Source organism: Chenopodium album, chromosome 5, assembly GCF_948465745.1.
Source record: "Chenopodium album chromosome 5, dcCheAlbu1.1, whole genome shotgun sequence".
Lineage (NCBI taxonomy): Eukaryota > Viridiplantae > Streptophyta > Magnoliopsida > Caryophyllales > Amaranthaceae > Chenopodium > Chenopodium album.
The window spans coordinates 469,852-489,806 of record NC_137838.1 but is presented as its reverse complement, the minus strand read 5'-3'; the positions used below and the strand labels follow the sequence as shown (position 1 = coordinate 489,806).

The window sequence follows — 19,955 nt, the reverse complement described above, 5'->3', positions numbered from 1 at the left end:
CTTTGTGATATTTATTACTTTGTATGAAGCAAAAACCAAAATCATACAAACTACAATCAAAATAAAATCTTGAGTAAGAGTGCTAGCTATAGCTTGCAAACTTCTCGAAGGTCCAAAATTTTATGAGAATTAGTAAAACTAACCTCAACTCAAAAAGCTCAAAATATTTTTTTACTATTTTATTTTATATCTAATATCTCACTTAAAATTAGTACAACTAGTAAATATATGCTATAAATATATGTTAATAAACTCAAAAGCAATATTAAAGCGTGGTATTAAATCAAGTGCATAAAGTTTCAAACTCAAGGTAGATGTTACAGTAAGTCGAACTTGAGAATTTAAGCTTGTAAAAGCTCAAGGCTATCAAAGTGCGCGGAGCCGAGTCTAGCAACCGTGAGCCTGGTTTCGGCTTGATTTAGCTTATTAACAACCTTACTTAAAAACTAAAAGCAGAGCTGTATATTGTAAAGTTAATTTATACATCGTTCCTCTATTCCAGGTGGGAAACCGCTGCTAATTCTTCCCGCTCGACTTCTGCTCAAGCAATGTATTTATTTTCAATCTTTTAATTTAGAGAAAATACAAGTCCGAAAAATCTCAAATTCTAGGGTTTTTTCTGCACACTATCATAAATTTCTGGAATTTTTTTAATTGAAGCTTAACAATGGCTGATCGAGATAGGAAGAAGGCTTTGTTTCGTGCTAAGTTAAACGAGAAACAGCAAAAAAATCGCATTGATTCGCCCCTTGTGAGGTATACTTGTCTAATTTCATTCAATTTGATTTCAATTTTCAGTTCGAATTGTTTGTAGAAACCCTAAGTAAGGAGATATATGGTACTAGTAGTTAAGACAGGAAGATTTTGCTGGTTTATTTATTGGATTGTAAGAATTGTAACTCATCATTAAGATTAAAACTTCAATTCCCAATTAATGGAATTGCTAAAGTTTTCTTTTTGGTGTTGTTGCAATCTATGATTGGTAATTTTCATATAGATTTGTTTTTGAGCTTAAGGTGGTGCTGTATCAGATAAACGGATTTCAATTTGTCTGATTACCTTCTCCAATGCAGGTATAATGAAATTGGTAAGCCTGTTTGTCGAGTTTGTGACTGTGTCTTAAAATCTGATTCTGATTGGACTGTACACCAAGCCTCTCGGAAGCATCATGAGGTAATATTACTCAGAGAGTTTCAGTTTTTACCGTGATTATGATTGGATAATTTCTTTTTGGCCTGGAAAATGGAGAACTAGCTAGAGTGTTGATTGTTTTTTTTTCGTTAAATGCTAGCTGTTTCCTTTATTCTCTCTTTCCTCCTCCCTTATTTGGGTCTTTTGGAAGAAGGCGGGATAGGGGGCAATAATCCCACGTGGGAGGTTAAAATACATTCAATCCAAGTTGGAATGTGCTGCTTAGCTAGGTTGACAATTTGTTAAATTGTGCTTCTGATATGGCCATGAACGTGGGATTAAACATTAGACACTGGAAATCTGATTATCTATCGACGAAAGGTAAGCTGTTCGTTTCTTCTTGACCCCTAACTATTCATTCGGTGTCTGTAGAAATTGTTTGAGTATCTTATGTTTCTTGGGATATTTGGACTTGTGAAGAAGAATGGAAGTTTTTCAAGATGGTATATTGTTGTCGATGAGTTGAACTGAAAGTCAAGCAAGAATGAAGGAGGCTACTCCCTGAAAATGTCCACAGTTGGGGATTAATTTACAATGCTAGGCCAGTTCCTTATGTGCCTACAATTCTGAGCCAATGTTTGACTGAATTGTCTTGATAAAGAAGCTCCCTTTCTTCCCTGTAAAATGCCACCCCACCCCCTTTTCTTTTGCCTAACTGAACCACTAAACTGCCAGCTCAGACTTGCATGACTTGTCAAGCCATTCCCTTAGGTTTTACCTGCAACATTAGTGTTTCCAGTTTTCCACAAGCCATTTACCCAGCTCTATAATTCACTTGCAGGCTTAGGATAGTTAAAGGACTGTTAGATCAAGTATCACAATCAGACAGTTTCCCATCATAACAAGTTATTGGGTTTCTGAATAATCCATTGTGCACAGTTGCTACTTGCTTTCTGCAGGATAAATTTTCTTGACATGCTGAAAGAGTTCTGTCTGTAAAAACGAATTGAATATAAAAGCAAACAAAGTAGGTCCATTTCTAGACTTCTTCCCTGTTATTAGTTTCTGTTTATAAACTTAAGACAAGGCTTGAATGAGCTTTTTAAAGCTTAGAAGAACTAGCTGCAGTGACTTTTTTTTTTGGTTGGGGGTGGGGTGGGGTGGTAATGGGTGTGGGTGGGTACGATGTATGTGACCTTACTCTTCAGTCTTCACAATGGCAGTTGCTGAATTATATTCACAGTGCAGGAAGTTGAGGAATGACCTAAATTGAAAGGCATGAGAGACAGTGTTTAAATATGCTAAGCACCAGCGGATGTGTGAAGCCAGGAGCAACTGTAAAAAGTATTAGAAACTAGAAATAGGTGCCCTCTGAGAGAAGTGGGCTGTGAGAACTCTTGAGCATGAAAAAGTCCCTGTAATTGTCATATCTTTGAAGTATATCAGCTAACTCAATATATGTAAGATTGTCGTCTCCAGTTTGTCTTCTCTTCATATCTTGATTGTGATCTTGTAACTTCTTAGTGGCATGTCAAGTTGACTGGATTGCTTCTCAAAATTTGTTTTTAAATGCATCCTATTTACAATGATTTTAGAATATTGGTATGTCGCTAGTCATACAACCACCACCAGACTTGGGGGAATGAGTGGGGAAAACTGCCTGCAGCTTTACCCTGATAAGTTGATCCTTGATTATGTTAACATGTGCCCAGAAATGCCTCATACTATTTGGCCAATTTCTGATACATTATAATACTTCCATCCCATATTCTAATCTCTAATGAATATCGAACCATTTTTGTATATAACGCTATATACCATCTACAGTATTTCCTTATTATCTGACAGTCAGGCCTTTTTTGTGTTCTATATTCTTTTTCTGCTCGTTTTTTTGTTGACATTTATTTCATCACATTTGGTCAACAATTGATATCTTGAATTATTAACAAGTAAAGACTATAAAAAGTTGATGTTATGAAAATATACATTGAAACATTTCTAACAAGATCCCACATGATTATGTTGTATCATAACTATGAATCACAAAAGGTAGTCAAATTGGAGTTTGTGAATAGTGTCAAAGTCAAAAACATGTCGATATAAGATTCAAACTTGCCTATTACGTCCCTTCATTCATGCCATTCTTGGTTTTTCCTAACTATGAGGTATCTTAGCTTGGTAAATACATCTGGAATTGTTTTATTACTTCTTTTTTTTTTCTCTTGCATGGTCACATGCTGATTTTTCTTGTGTTTCCATAGTCATCTAATAAAACAGTAAAGTCTCAATAGATGGACAACTTTAGTGTTCTGACTTTGTAACCTCAGTTCTGTGCTTGTTTATTTATTTTTATTTTATATATATATTATTATATCAGAAGATATAGTGTGTACCTTAAAGATATGTGCATTTTTTTTCAGCAACTTATAATATTAGTGGATACTTTTCAGGCAATTAACAATCTTAAAGCAAGTGCTTCCAAAAAAGGTGCGGTCAACAGTGCAAAATCTGAGACCGTTAAAGAGTCTTTGATGAAACAAGTGGATAATTCTCCAAAGTCCAAGGATGATAAACCAAGAATATCTTCTGATGTACAGAAGTCCCGGTCATCCTCAGCACTTCCTGCTGATTTCTTTGACCATGGGGACAATAAGAGACAGAAAGTTGGTGAGTACCTGTATTTTATGCAGATATTCTCTCCCTCTTGAACTTGCTGTGCCTCCTTCCAAATAATGTACGGAGTATTTGCCTTTCTTCTTACTCTTTTAAAAAAAAAAAGTTCTTGGGAAAGTGGGAAATATGAAAAAATAAATATGCAATTTGAGAGGACTAATAAGTGATAAAGTATTACTCTGAATTCCTCATGCAAACCAAACTACTTTAAATAGTTTTGAATTCGGTTAAAATTTTCATAACTGAGGTACCTAACCCTCACTAGACTGCCAGCGCCCAACGTACGCCTATGCTGAACCGAGGGGGTTTTGAGGATCGTGAAGAGGTTGGGTTTCAAACATGTAGGGATAGGGGTGGGGTAAGGGTCGGGATTCGGCTGCTGGTGGGGTTGGGTTTCGGACTAGTAGGGATAGGGTGGGCTGATCAGAGAAAGGGTTCTAGGTTGGTGCGTTGGGGTGGTCGGTGAAGGGGTTTTAGGCTGGTTGGGTAGCCAGTGATGGCTTGACAGGGTTGGGGCCGTTGGGGGTATTTTGGTTTTTTTTTTTTTTTAATAAATAGATTAAAATCTATTTAACTAATATGAAAATTGTAAAAATAAATAATAACCTACCACTTACAAAGTGACATGTGACACACTTAACTTATTAAACAGGTAATTAACCGATTACGCCCTATTTATAGAAGATGCATGTCAAAGGTCATTTTACTGGGGAATAATCAAAAGGTCGTTTTATTTTGGAAGACCGAGCAAAGGTCGTATTATTCATGACAATTATATCTTTGTTTTAACTATGCAATGTCCATTGGACCTTTCAAGTGAAGAATCATACTTTCTTTAAAGAGGGTCCTCTTTTTGTTTTGTTAATCTTTCTTCTGTTTCTTTTGACATGACACTTTTCTTTAGAGATGTGTGCCAAACTGCCAATGCAAAACTTAAGTTATAATGCCTTTCAATTTCATTAAGTAAAAATTATTAAAAATATATTGAAATTATTTATTGAGATGAATGCATGAATCTAACGAGACCTCACATGATGAATGTGTTTACCCTTACACATAAATCACAAAAGACATAAGTAGAATGTGTGAATAGTGCATAACTCAATTATCAACTAATAAGAAACTGAGGAAGTAACATTTAGGAATTACTACACAGTACCCACCATTTGACCCACATATCTGGAATTTTTTATTTGCAGTACCTGCTCGAGTACAGGAAATTGATACTAGTGTGGGTGCGATCCCATCTAAGCCTGCAAAATCTAGTCAACGTGAAACTCAGCCTGTTAGGGTTGCAGAAAATGTAACGGCTCCTTCTGAAACTAAGCAGATTGGAGAGTTGCCCCAAGGTTTCTTTGATAACAAAGAAGCTGATCTACGTGCACGTGGTATTGAACCTGTGAAGCCAGATGTCAAGTGAGTTTCTCAATTTTCCAATTTGCATTCATCTTGTAGTTCAGGGTCATACATTGCTGTAATCATCCTTATTCTATACCTTTGATTGTGCTGTATAGGCGGTATAGCTTAAAAATTTGATAATTAAGCTTTTGGAAAAATCACATACTGGTGAAGTTGTTTTTTTTTTTTTTTTTTTTTTTTTTTTTTTTTTTTTTTTTTTTTTTTTTTGTTGTTGTTGTTGTTGTTGTTGTTGTTGTTGTCGTCGTCGTCGATTTGCAGAAATACTTCTTAAATTAGTGTTTCAGCACGGCAGTTCCAGTATCTGAGGGTCAAAGAGTCAAAACATGAACAAATTTATGCTCTTGGAGAGCTGTGGATATGCTATCTGACTTCCCTAATCTGCACAGTTCTTGAGTTACCTCTTGCAATCTTGCCTAGGGCATCCAAATGCGTGTATAATCATTAGGGATGGCAATTCAATCCGGATCCGACCCTACTCCGCCCCGATCCGAGGCAAAAAATCCGCTCCGAGTCCGAGAAAAAATTAATCCGAGTTCGACTCCGATAAAATAATCCGAATCTGAATCGGAGGAGGGTCGGAGTCGGATGCTACAAAAAATCCGAGAAAAAAATCCGACTCCGGCGGATGTCCGACTCCGACTCCGACTCCGAGATAATCCGACCCGTAATCCGACTTCGACTCCGACTTATATACAATTTTTTTTGGGATTTGTGTAATTGTGTACTCTAACTTTTATATATATATATATATATATATATATATATATATATATATATATATATATATATATATATATATTTTGAAGGGATATAATTAATTTATTGTAATACCTCTTTATTGTTACGAATCAACAGTATAAACACAATTTAGTTGCGTCACATACTCACATTATATGATTCATCAATCATCAATCGATAGTATACTAAAAGTCTAAAAGACACACCAACAATGACACAATTTAGTTGCGTCAAGCCGTCAAACAGTATAAACACAATTTAGTTGCGTCGCATTATATACTAAAAGACACACCAACAATGACACGTGTCATTTCCCGCCTTCCTGGTGTGTCCCTTATATTTTAATTTTTTTATAAAAAAAATCAATATTTAAAACTTTAAGTTTTTACTAATTCACAAAAACATAAACATAAACATAAACATATATGTGATATATCTTTAAGTTATTAATTCAACTTTATATCTATAAAGTCAATCACTAATTCACAAAAACATAAACATAAACATATATGTGATATATCTTTAAAGTTATTAATTCAGCTTTATATCTATAAAGTCAATCATGTGCTCAATCAACAGAGACCAATCAATACTCAATAGTTAATTCTTGAATATCTTGATCAAAAGTTTTAAACATTTACTAATTCATAGTAACACAAACTATTTATAATTATTAATTGTACTTTATATCTATAAAGTCAATCACTCCATCAATGGAATATAATGTTAATCGATTCATAGTTTAGTCTTGATGTTTAAACTTTTTTTAGTAATTCATAGTAAGTCAATAGCACACTCAATCGGTCTAAATTCTAAACTTTTTACTAATTCACAGTTACACAAACATAGTTAAAGCTATTAATTCACTATTATATTTATAAAGTCAATCACTCAATCAGCGAAGTATAATGTTAATTGATCTTTATTCCAAACAATTAACTACGCAGTATATTACAATAACACAAACATTGTTAATCGGTCAAAATTATAAACTTTTTACTAATTCACGGTTACTAATTCTATTTTATATCTATAAAGTCGATCACTCAATCAACGAAGTATAATGTTGATCGATCAATAGTTGATTAGGATAGTTTTCAACAATGTGGACTACCTTGATTCATGAGATCTATTCTTAAACCTTACCTCTAAATCTCTAATGACTATTACTCCATACTTTATTAGACCAATTTTTTTTTTTTTGAATATTAGACCAATTTGATATATAATGACATAATAATTTAGTTACACAATTTTAAAATTATGTTCTTGTTACACAATTAATATTTGTAATGTGTAAAATATAAGACATTCTTTTTTATGTAAAAGTTAGATTTAAATGAACAAATTATGTATTTTTTTCAAATTAAAATATCTAATTCTAATTTTGTAGTCTAAGTGGTCTTTTGTCTAAAAACCCTAGATCACTCCTCACACTTTCTTTCACAATTTCACGCAGCCACAACCCACTCCATTACTCCACATTCTCAATTTCTCACTCTCACTTCAGTCTTTCACGCAACCAGCCACAGCCCACTCCAATACTCCACATAGCTCTTCACGGCGGCGCGTCTCCACGTCAACCACCTACTCGTCACCGCTCCGGCGCTCCCGCAGACCGATGCAACGCAGCACCGTCAACAAGTCAAGTATATTTTCATTTTTTTTAATTTTTTTTATATTCTGAAACCGAATTATTTGCTCGATTAAATGTGTTGTTTGCTTGATGATTTGCTCGATTATGTGTATTGTTTGCTCGAATATTTAGTTACACCGAATAGTTTGCTTGATTTTTTTTTGATTTTTAATTTATTTTGCTCGATTTTTGGTTGTGTATTATGCTCGAATTTTTTTGAATTCTTTTTTTATTCTGCTCGATTTTTGGTTGTGTATTGTGCTCGATTTTTTTGATTTTTTTTTATTCTGCTTGAATTTTTGGTTGTGTTACTTGTGTATTCTGCTCGAATTTCGGATTGTGTATTCTGCTTGAATTTTGGTTTGTTTTTCTGCTCGAATTTCGAATTTTGGATTCTGTACTAGTATACACTCTTAATTGCTCTGAATGCTATTGCAAATGCTGAGGCCCGAGGGGGATGTATGGGGTATGAGATGGATGGTATCTGAATTGAAGCTGAGCATGGCAAAGGATAAACTTTTGGCTTGTGAACTAGCTGCAAATGGACAAGCTGGGAGAGGTGAACAATTGGGAACCATCTTTAAAAAATGAGAGAAGGCCAATAATTAAATTTCTTAAAAAGGGCATGTTTTGGACGTGCCAGAATGGCGATGAAGAATCTTTTAGACTAGCCTGTTTTGGATTTCATTTTATTTTCCCTATTCTTTCTAATCCTCTTCAGTTTAGTGTTTGTCTCTATGCAATTTTTAAAAAGGATATTTTTTGTTTGTTCTTCTACTTGTGGATTTTCAATTCTTTTGTTTGTTAAATTTTTGGTTGTGTGTTAAATTATTGATTTTTATCCCCAATTTAATTTTGCATTTAGGTATGGAAGAAGTTTCATCTACTCCTACTAATGGATATGATGATGATGAGGGGTTTGTTGATCCATCCTCTTATGTAAAAGAACCTACTAATGTGACTACAAAACAATCAACAAAGGTTAATGATGAAGAAATGACTCAAGAAAGGGTATATGGCGGTGACGGCACATTACATTGATGATGATTGGGTTTTGCGTGAACTTATCATTAGGTAATTTAATAGTTTTATATTTTTGTTTGAACTTACATTTAATTGAATATATAATTAATATGTATGTAACTTGATTGTGTTTGATAGGTTTTTGTATGTGCCATGCCCACACAACAAGGAATCAATTAGCAAGGCATTGGTAGAATGTTTGAAGAGTTTCAATATAGATGAAAAGGTATCCACCATTACACTTGACAATTGTACAACTAATGATGCCGTAGTAGATGTTTTGCGTGAAAAACTTAACTCTAGCAAGCTTATTATGGGTGGTTCGTATTTGCATATGCGTTGTTGTGCACATATATTGAACTTGATTGTGCACATATATTGAACTTGATTGTGGGTGATGGGTTGGAAATGATTAGTGGTGCAATTGAGAAAGTTCGTAGTGTTGTTGCCTTTTGTGTTTCAACACCAAAAAGGTATGAGAAGTTTGAGGATGCTTGTAATTATTGTAGAATTCCTATCACTAAGAAATTGACTTTAGATTGTAAGACAAGATGGAATTCATGTTATGATATGTTGCAAATAGCCCTTTTGTATAAAGATGCATTTACTAGGTTGGATTCAAAGGTGAGCAAAAGTGGAAGGAATAAATTTAAACTACCTAGTAAAGAAGATTGGAAAATGGCTAGTGAGATATGTGAAAGGTTAGCACTATTTAAAAGGGCAACGGAGGCTTTTTCGGGAAGAAAATATCCAACGGCCAATTTGTACTTTGAAAAAGTGTGTGAAATTTTACTTGCTTTGAGAAAATGGGTTTGTTGTGGGAATAAGGTGATTGAATCTATGGCTTCAAAAATGATTGTTAAGTTTGATAAATATTGGAATGTGATTAATGTAATGTTGTCGGTTGCTTCGGTTTTGGATCCTAGAAGAAAATTGGATATTGTGACTTTTTATTATAGACTTGTGTATGGTGATTGTTTTGAGATGGAATGTGATAGGGTGAAAAGATTGTTGGTTGATTTAGTTCATGATTATGAGATGGATGCAAGTTATGATGACACTCCTTTTAGTGTAACTTCCTCCATTGTCAATGTGAATGGTAAGAGGCCCATGGATGAATTTGATGAAGTTGAGGGGTTGTGGGCAAGACATGTTTCGCAACAACCTCCTAAGAGGACTAAAAAATGTGAGGTGGAAACTTACTTGTTAGAGGAGAGGCTTGTAGTTGATGAGAGTAAGTTTAGTCTTTTGGCTTGGTGGAATGCGGAGTCACATAGGTTTCCCACCCTTGCTAAGATTGCTAGAGATATTCTTGCGATACCCATTTTCACCGTTGCTTCCGAAAGTTCATTTAGCACAAGTGGGAGGGTCATTGGACCCCATCGTAGTAGACTTCTACCGGAAACCGTTGAAGCTTTGATGTGTCTTCAAAGTTGGAGGCGTTCACTATTGAAAGGTATTTCATTAATTAAAGTTTTTTTTGGTCAATTTATAATACTAATGTATCTTTTTATATGATTTTTAGATACTACAAAGATTGAGCTAGAATTAGCTTTAATTTATGAAGATGAAGATGTGGAAGTTGATGAGGAATAATGAACAAAGGTGAATTTTATATGTTTTTGATTGGTTAATTAATTAAAAATAATATATTATGTAATTATGTTACTAATTCATTTTTTTTTTATCTTGGTTAGTTTCACAGTGAACTTGATGTTAAAGAATTGAAGTCTTCAAGAGTTGCATGGAGCCATGGAGGAATGAACTTGGTTGTTTTGTATAATTGTATTGCACTTGTAATTTATTATGAATTTTTATGATATTATTGTTCTAATGTAGACAATTTCACAAGTACTGACAATGTACTGTGTAATATTTTCTTTGTTGTACTTTGAATTTTCATTAATACTGTTTTTTAGTGGAATTTGGAAATTGTTGATTTAGTATTTTTTTTTTAAAAAAACCTAAAAATCAAAAAATAAAAGAAACTCGGATTCGGGTCGGATCGGAGTCGGAGTCGGATGTCGAATTTTTAAGTCGGATCGGATTCGGAGTCTCGGAGTCGGATGTCGGAGTCGGAGTCGGATGTCGGATTTAGCCTCCGACTCACTGTCGGATCGGAGTCGGATTTAGCATAATCCGCTCCGAATCCGACCCGTTGCCATCCCTAATAATCATCCTATGAAAGTTATGTGCAGAAAAGATGTGCTATAGTAGTAAGGAATTTTGATGTGCTAATGATTGATTAGTATTTTGTTCTGAGATTCGAATTTATTGGCCTGATTTTAGGAGTCCTGATATGAAAATTAAGCATCAGATAACAATAAACCTGAGGTCAAACATTGCTTTTATTGTCCTTTAGATTTGCCTTTGTTTTGATGCCCGTAGGTGTTAGGAAGAATTATCTAGGGTAAGGAAGGCAATCTTATGGTCGACTTTAACATTGGAACAATGTCTTTTCCTCGTCTGGTTTGTGCTTTTGTCTCATTGGCGAGGAAGCGCAACAACGTCCTTTGTTCTCTCTATTTTTTTTAGTGTTAATCCCTGCCAAATACACAGTGGCATATTCTTGAAGCTGAAACCTTCACTGTTCAGATTTTTTTTGCTTTGCACTTTGCATTCATGCTTTCATCGACTTGGCTCAACTATGTTTTCTTTGTACTAAAATACTAATCTTGCACCATAACTTCTGATGTTACACACTTACACTTGCACTTGCTGCTGGTCCAACTAAAAACCATGGACCTAAGGCTGACCTCTTTTTGCCTAAGCTGCTTTATTGGTACCTTTGGTCTCAAATTACCTTCAGTACATCCATCCTTTTTTTTTGGGGAGGGGAATGTGTTGAGAACTTTTTCTTTTCTAGTGCTATACTTCAAAAGCCTCACTAAGCAGGTTGTCTGCAATAGCATACTGTATATAAAGGTAGGTTCATGTGACCTGACCATTCATGATCTTGTGAAGTTTTCTGTGGGTGATTTTGATTTTATTTACTGGAGTCTGATTATAACTGCTAGGCTTCAAGTATTTTGGGGTTGTGCGGATATGATTGAAGGGTTGTGCGTATATGATTGAATTAAATCTTTATTTCTTTGATACTATTCATTCATAATATATTTCCTTTTCCTATTGCTGTGGGATTTGCGAATCAACTCAATGTGTGTAAAATGAATCTGAGAACCTCTGATGTGCATTAGGAATTTAGGATTTAATCTTATTTGTTCTGTAGGTATTTAGAATGTTGCCACATTTTTCTTATACTAATTATGGCTTTGGATGATGATATATTTGTTGATCTTTGTCAGAGATGAGTACAAGGAATTTGAAAAGTTGATCCAAGAGGATTTGGCAGAGGTGGACAACCGCTTTGAAGAAGAAGAGGTGAGGTCTTGCCTGTTCCCTTGGATAAAGAGACATTAACTCAGTCTTTTAGATACAATGTACCTTTTCTTTCACAGCTTGTTTAGTAAAGGGTAAAGAGTAATAAATGATGGCAATATGAATGACCTTTTTTTTTTTTTTCGTGAGTTCAAGTAAAATCATACGTCGGCGCTCATTAAATACTTAAGGGAGTTGTGTTTCCGACTTTACAGTGACTTTAGCTTGATATTTACCTTGCAGAATTTCATTTCATTTACATATCATGACTGCAATTTAATACAACCTACCAAATTTTTTGGCAGGGTTTAGTTATGATTTTTGAATGAGAATGCATTCTTGTGTTGGTTTGATTGGGTTCTTATAGCTAGTCATGGCTCATGGGACATCAAGGAGAAATAATCCTAAGATAATTTTGATGAAGTCTGGCCTGACACCAATACCTTGTTTGCATTATATTTTTGTTACAGATTGACGCAGCTGAGCAGATAGAGGAGGAAGAAATAGTAGAGCAAAAGTAAGCTGGATTGCTGAACTATTTTACAAAATTACAAGACTTAGGTCCGATTTCAAACAAATGTATAACTGTTTCTCCACCCCTTCCCCTTCTCTCAGGACCTACAGGAACAGAGTGGAGGAGCTAAAGAGAAAGAAAATGGAACTTCTAGCTGCTAGATCTTCCAGAGCTGGTAAGGTGTCTGAAGATCCAGGATCAAAGGCCAAACAAGATAGCTCGTCAAGTGATGATGAAGATGAAGACGAAGATGAAGATGATAAGAGCTTTGCAGTTGATTGGAGAGCACAACATCTGTGAAATGCTGTAGGTGATTCCCCGTGTTTTTTTTCTATCTTTTTACTGCTTTAACCAATCTTCATATATAACTATGATACTGAAAATTCTATCGCTGCTACATTTAATGACTAGGCATTTTTTTTAACTTTTGTCACAGATTGAAGTGCTAGTTGAGTAGTTGGTCACATTTTTCGGGTTCAATGAAGTTAGCCAATCACAGTCAAGGATCCTGGAACTGAGAAGAACAAACAATTTTGTGTATTGCACTAACCTGTACATTCTTTTATGTATGTGAACAAAGCCAATGTTAGTTAACCAAGGAAAATTAAACAATATTCCTCTTAATCGATTGAGTCTAGCACATATATTCCATTGGTTCATTTTTCATGCTGTTGTCACTTTAAAATTACAATTACATCCTGGTTTTGAGGAGTCGGAGATTTTTGGAAGATGAACTGTAATTTAGTGATCGTGTATGAAATGAACTTTTAACAACCTTTCTGTAATTTCACACAAAGTTCCTTCCTTTAGCCTGTTCACGAGAGTATAAATCTCACAACATTTGCATTTGAGGCACCAGGAAATGACTGAGCTAGAGACTGAACAATCCATTGCTTTTGCTGGAGTGTTTCCTGTTTGATATGCCTTTTCTTTTACAGCTGTTTGTTGGTTTTTCTACCAAGTTACTTTCATGGAGGAAGAAACGGATGATTTCCTTGGTGGTTGTATAAGAAACTTAAAGATCACGGTGGACTCTGATTTAGTGGAAGTCCAGAAAGTGGACGTGAGAGATGAAGCAGAAGAAAACATCTATGAAAATAACATGTACTTGTCGACCACTATTGTGCTAGTTTTCTGCAACAAGATCTTAAACTTGATAAATCAACTTGATTGATATTCAACAGGTGCGGTTGCTGAAAATTATGCCCTTGGCTTGAGACCGGATGCAAGATGTATACAATTCAAATGTAAACGTAAATTTGTAAGATTGATATAAATAATTAAAATTAGATTGATTATTAGATCGAATGCAAGATGTATATAATTCAAAATTTATGTAAATTAGATTCAATCTTATGTTTGTTGACATAAATTATGGTGCATGTTATTCATTTGATTTTCACTTTTAGAGTTCATATTAGGTGTAAATTAACGTTCAAGATAGCCTTTATTAACTCTTAAAACTTACAACGAAAAAAACTTCAAATAAGTGAACAAAATTAGCGCTGCCAAATCGGGTATACATGTCGGGTTTGGGTCGGGTAAGAGTGGGTCGGGTCAACTTGGTTGGGTCAATTCAAATTAATTCCATAACCTATGTGATATGTCCATTTTATATAGTGTTTTACCCCCGTCCCTTGGTTGTTATTAGTAGTGTTTTTAGCTTTTTCGGGCCACTTTTATTACTAATTTGTGTGTTCCAGTGTTTTCGTAGTTTTAGTTGTATTTTACAGGAAATTGCACTCTTGGAGCATTTTCCCGGGCTTTATTGGATCGACTACGGAAGCTGGAAAGACACGACCACTTTTGGAGCCCAGGATCGGTGAGAGCCGATGATTAAGGGCTCGGTAATCGGGATACCGAGGTATATGGACCGAGTGATCAAGACCCTAAGTGGATATCCGGATTGGGCCGAAGAAATAAGCCCAACCGAAGCTCCGAGCCTCGAGGTGAAGCAAGGGCCCGATCGGGCAGCTTAGCTCGATCGGGCAAGGCGCGCAAGTGTGCTGGTGCGTGGCCAAAGGCGCGCCCGATCGGGTGAGCTGCTAGCACGATCGGGCGCGGCTGTGAGAAGAGCAGTGCGAGAAAAAGGCGCGCCCGATCGGGCGGCCTCTAGCCCGATCGGGCGCGTGTTTCTGGAGGAGCTCTTTTGTCGAGTAATTAGTTTCTAATTAGGAAGTTGTTTTAGTTTTGTTTAAGTACGTTTTGAGGAGAATTAATTTGACTTACCTTCTTTCTTAGATTTTCTCTCTCTACTTAGTGTCTCTCTCTCTCTCTAAAACTCTCTCTAAAAACCTTTGTTCTTAATTCTTTCATTAATTCCAGATTATTTTGGTAACGATTTCTTTTCCCTTAATCTTAGTTATTTATTTTATTCCTTTCACCATGATTTATTTTATTACCTTGATTAGTTTAGTTTTTAATATGTGTGAGTAGTTTAATTTCTAGGGTTTATGAGGATCTAATAAATAATATGAAGGGGTAAATTATTGTTGTTGATTATCAATGCTAGATTAATTTCCTATTGATTGATTTAATGCTCTGTGACTAGATTAGGCCTATCTTTTATGCATGAGTTTGAAAATATTGATTCAAGAATCGAGAGATGAGAATTAATGTTTAGGTCTAGTTTCAATAGGCAAGTTAATTTATAAATGGTTAAGTCAAGATTCGAGAGATGAGATTTAATACCGATGAATTAATTGTGTGATTGTAATACGTAGCGAGAGCCCTTTACAATCTGGTTAATTGATGCATTGATGATTGACTATTATTGATTATTGGTATTGCATGATAATTTCTTATTGGATTGTTTTAATGTTTTACAATTGCGGCTTGTAAAAGTATAGCAATATTAAATTGATGAATCGAGCAGATGTTAATTTGATATTAAAGGCTATTTTCAATAAGAACTTAGATCTAGTAAATTGCGAGAGTCTGTTAGATCTATGTTGATTAATAAATTGCGAGAGCCTGTTAGATCTATGTTGATTAATAAATTGCGAGAGCCTGTTAATCATGTTATTTATGCAATGTCAATGATTGATTACTATGTTTTACCCTGGAGTGTTATTTATTGGTGAACCTATGCCCTAGATCCTTTCATATATTGTTTTCTTCCTATTCTCAACCTTAGTAGTTTAGTTTCTTGCTTAATTATAAATATTGGTTACTTAAATAATTTAGATTATAATAATTAATTAGGAGTAAAAAGACTTGTTTCCCTGTGGAGATCGACCCTACTTCCCTATCTACCTTAGTTAGTGATTTAGGTAATTATTTTTTATTAGGGGATACGACTTTACCCTGTCACTATGCGGGTCGAGTTTAGGTTGGTTCATGCTTGAGTCGAGTCACGTCGAGTCATACTTCTTATCGGGTTTGGGTCAGGTTTAGGTCAGGTTAATAACAGGTCGGGTTACATTTGGGTCGGGTGAACAATAAGTCGGGTTTAATTCCAGTTTTCACAGGTTAAAACGGGTTAGGGTAATTCTCGGGTTTGGTTCAAGTCAATAATTTGCGGGTTAGAATCAAGTCGGGTCATTCTCGGGTTTGAGTTGGGTTCGGTTCAAGTCAATAATTTGCGAATTATAATCAGGTCAGGTCATTTTCAAGTCGGGTAGGTCATTCTCGGGTTCAAATCGAGTTCGATTCAAGTCAATAATTTACGCGTTATAATCAGGTTGGGTCATTTCCAAGTCGGGTCATTCTCAGATTCAAGTCGAGTTATGTTCAAGTCAATAATTTGCAAGTTACTATCAGGTCGGGTCATTTCCAAGTCAGGTCATATTCAGGTTCAAGTAACTATAAATAGATAATTATCATTTTTATCAAGATAATTATTTCCTTTGACTATAATATCTATGACAATATACTAGGGAACTATAATCTATAATTTAGGAAGATAATTATCTCCTTTGACCATACAACAAATATATACTATATTTAATTCTTAAATTTGAGGATGATGCTTCTTTCTTTTGCTGGCCTGGACCAACTTGGTTTCCCAAGAAAAAATGCTTTGATTAACAATAATAAAGTGGTCTAAATTGCATTTAAGGTGATTTGAAATCGGGTCAGGAACAATTTGGGTTGAATTTAGGTCGGGACAATAACAAGTTATGTTAGTTTCAAGTCGGGTTAGTACAAGATCGGGCCGGGTTGAATTTTTTGGTTGGGTAAGTGGCATGGTAAAATTCGGGTCGGGTCAATAACAAGTCAGGTTGAATTTGGGTCAGGTCAATAACAAGTCGGGTTGATTTCGGGTTGGGTTTGTAACAGGTTGGGTTAAATTCGGGTTAGGTTGAATTCAGGTCAGGTTAGTAACAAGTCGGGTTAAACTCGGGTTTTGACGGGTTAAAACGGTTTGGGTCAATTTCGGTTCAAGTCAGGTTCGGTGCAAGTTAATCAAATAGGCCGGTGCAAGTTGTAAACCGGTAAATTGGCCGTTTAAAAGCAAATTGAATGGTTCCACACACCCAATTGGACTCCCGGAGCGTATTAGGGACCATAGTAAATATTTCGGCAATTTTTATTTTCGGGCGAAAATAAGTAAAAAAAATTCAAAAATTAAAGGCTAATATCCACGCTTTTTGAGAAATTTTAGAGTTTCGAGGCTCGGTGTTGAAAAGTCTTGAAATTCGATGGGATACATCTTGGGGTCATATATTGCCATTTGGAACCATATATGATCATTATTTGTTGTCTTAAATGTTCGTGGTAGACTTGAGTTAATGAAATTGGTGCAAGTTATAAACCGGTAAATAGGTCGATTAAAGGCAAAATGGATGGTTCCACCCATCAAATGGGACTCCCTGGGACTCTCGGATGATTTTAGGGATCATGGTAAAAATTTCGGCAATTTTTATTTTCGAGCGAAAAAAAGTAAAAAAATTCAAAAATTAAAGGCTAATATCCACGCTTTTTGAGAAATTTTAGAGTTTCGGGGCCTAATGTTGAAAAGTCTTGAAATTCTATGGGATATATCTCGGGGTTATATAATGCCATTTGGAACCATATATGATCATTATTTGTTGTCATAAATGATCGTGGTAGGCTCGAATTAATAAAAACGGTACAAGTTGTAAACCGGTTAATTGGTCGTTTAAAGGCAAATTGGATGGTTCCACCAACCCAATTGGACTCCCGGAGGGTATTAGGGATCATGGTAAACATTTCATCAACTTTTATTTCAGGGCGAAAAAAGTCAAAAAATTCCAAAATTAAAGACTAATATCAGCGCTTTTTAAGAAATTTTGGAGGTTTCGAGCCTCAGTGTCGAAAAGTCTTGAAATTTTAAGGAATACATCTCGGAGTCATATAATTCTGTTTGGAACCATATATGATCATTATTTGTTGTCATAAATGTTCGTGGTAGGCTTGAGTTAATGAAATCGGTGCAAGTTATAAACCGGTAAATTGGTCGATTAAAGGCAAAATGGATGGTTCCACCCACCAAATGGGACTCCCTGAGACTCTCGGATGATTTTGGGGATCATGGTAAAAATTTCGGCAATTTTTATTTCAGGACTGAAAAAAGTCAAAATTTTCAAAATTTAAATCTAATATACACGCCTTTTGAGAAATTTTGGAGGATTCGGGGTCCGGTGTCGAAAAGTCTAGAAATCCTAGGGGATATATCTCGGGATAATTTAATTCTGTTTGGAACCATATGTGATCATTATTTGTTGTCCTAAATGTTTGTGGTAGGCTTGAGTTAATGAAATCGGTCCAAGTTATAAACCGGTAAATAGGTCGTTTAAAGGCAAATTGGATAGTTCCACCCACCCAACTGGACCCCCGGAGGGTATTAGGAACCATGGTAAATTTTTCGGCAATTTTTATTTTCGGGCGAAAAAAAGTCAAAAAATCCCAAAATTGAAGGCTAATATCCACGCTTTTTGAGAAATTTCGAATGTTTTGGGGCCCGGTGTTGAAAAGGATTGAGATTTTAGGGGATACATCTCGGGCTCATATATTGCCGTTTGATTCCATATATGATCATTATATTTTGTCATAAATGTTCGTGGTAAGCTTGAGTTAATGAAATCAGTGCAAGTTGTAAACCGGTAAATTGGTGTTTTAAAGGCAAATTTAATGGTTCCACCCAACCAATTGGACTCCTGGAGGGTATTAGAGACCATGGTAAACATTTCGGTAATTTTTTTCCGTGTGAAAAAAGTCAAAAATTTTCAAAATTGAAGGCTAATATCCACGCTTTTTAAGAAATTTTGGAGGTTTCGGGTAGAGTTGTCAATTCTGGTAAACAGGTTGGGTTTGGGTCGATAAGAGTGGGTTGGTTCAACTCGGGTCAATTCCATAACCTATTCGGGTCGGGTTTGGGTTGGGTCATGCTTGAGTCGGGTCACGTCGAGTCATACTTCTTATTGGGTTTGGGTCGGGTTTAGGTCAGGTTAATAACAGGTCGGGTTACATTCGGGTCGGGTGAACAATAGGTCGGGTTTAATTCGGGTTTTCTCGCGTTAAAACGGGTTAGGGTAATTCTCGGGTTCAGTTCAAGTCAATAATTTGCGGGTTATAATCAGCTCGGGTCATTTTCAAGTCGGGTCATTCTCGGGTTCAAGTCGGGTTTGGTTTAAGTCAATAATTTGCGGGTTATAATCAGGTTGGGTCATTTTCAAGTCGGGATTTTCTCGGAGTCAAGTCGGGTTATGTTCAAGTCAATAATTTGCAGGTTACAATCAGGCCGGGTCATTTCCAAGTTAGGTAATATTCGGATTCAACTAACTATAAATAGATAATTATCATTTTTATCGAGCTAATTATTTCCTTTGACTATAATATATATGACAATATACTAGGGAACTATAGTTTATAATTTAGGAAGATAATACAATCCTTTTACCATATAACAAATATAAACTATATTTAACTCTTAAATTTGAGAATGGTGCTCCTTCCTTTTGCTGGCCTGGACCGACTTGGTCTCCCTAGACAAAATGCTTTGATCAACAATAATAAGGTGGTCTAAATTGCATTTAAGGTGATTTTGAAATCGGGTCAGGAACAATTTGGGTTGAATTTAGGTCGGGTTAATAACAAGTCGTGTTGATTTCGAACATGGTTAGTAACATATCGGGTTGAATTTTTGGGTCGGGTTAGTAATAGGTCTGGTAAAATTCGGGTCGGGTCAATAATAATTTGTAACACCCCAATAATTCTCCCTTTTCCAAACCACTTACTTTAAATAAAAATAGAGGAGAATCATTGGCATGTTACCGCCACGTGTTAAAACGTTAAGGCTTTATCAAAGTATTGAGCGGAAATCCAACTTAAATATTAAAATAATATAATTTAGAAAACCAATAAGTCAAAGCTTACAAATTGGAACCATAAAGGCCCTTATTAAAACCAAACCAATATTCCAAAATCCCAAAACATAATTAAAATAGTAAAACATAAATAAGTTCAACACAAAGAACG

The 19,955-nt window shown here is 35.3% G+C and overlaps 1 protein-coding gene and 1 long non-coding RNA gene across 4 annotated transcripts; both read left to right on the top strand.

Annotated features, from left to right (window-relative positions):
- The first annotated feature begins 461 nt into the window (after positions 1 to 461).
- LOC145629938 (protein ABA AND ROS SENSITIVE 1-like) lies at positions 462 to 13,138 on the top strand. 2 transcript variants are annotated; one of them, XM_081682176.1, is made up of 8 exons: positions 462 to 756; positions 1,074 to 1,173; positions 3,582 to 3,798; positions 5,004 to 5,220; positions 11,926 to 12,001; positions 12,469 to 12,515; positions 12,614 to 12,818; positions 12,949 to 13,138. In XM_081682176.1, the coding sequence occupies exons 1-7, from the start codon at positions 668 to 670 to the stop codon at positions 12,810 to 12,812; spliced, it is 945 nt and encodes a 314-aa protein (XP_081538302.1). In that variant the 5' UTR covers positions 462 to 667; the 3' UTR covers positions 12,813 to 12,818; positions 12,949 to 13,138. The 2 variants fall into 2 exon arrangements, with proteins under 2 accessions (XP_081538302.1, XP_081538301.1); XM_081682175.1 differs by having other exon boundaries at positions 12,614 to 12,822.
- Positions 8,603 to 10,565, top strand: LOC145629937 (uncharacterized). 2 transcript variants are annotated; one of them, XR_014111990.1, is made up of 4 exons: positions 8,603 to 8,671; positions 8,759 to 8,846; positions 10,146 to 10,225; positions 10,318 to 10,565. It is a non-coding gene; the product is annotated as an uncharacterized LOC145629937 (long non-coding RNA). The 2 variants fall into 2 exon arrangements; XR_014111989.1 differs by lacking the exons at positions 8,603 to 8,671; positions 8,759 to 8,846 and adding an exon at positions 9,949 to 10,076.
- Positions 13,139 to 19,955: the final 6,817 nt, after the last annotated feature.

What these genes read in the sequence shown, in the direction of transcription:
- LOC145629938 (XM_081682176.1), top strand. Translation starts at nt 668, where the DNA reads ATGGCTGATCGAGATAGGAAGAAGGCTTTGTTTCGTGCTAAGTTAAAC. An exon ending in ACCGCTTTGAAGAAGAAGAG is followed by an intron (nt 12,002 to 12,468) that starts GTGAGGTCTTGC and finishes TTTTTGTTACAG; the next exon opens with ATTGACGCAGCTGAGCAGAT. An exon ending in GAAGAAATAGTAGAGCAAAA is followed by an intron (nt 12,516 to 12,613) that starts GTAAGCTGGATT and finishes CCCTTCTCTCAG; the next exon opens with GACCTACAGGAACAGAGTGG.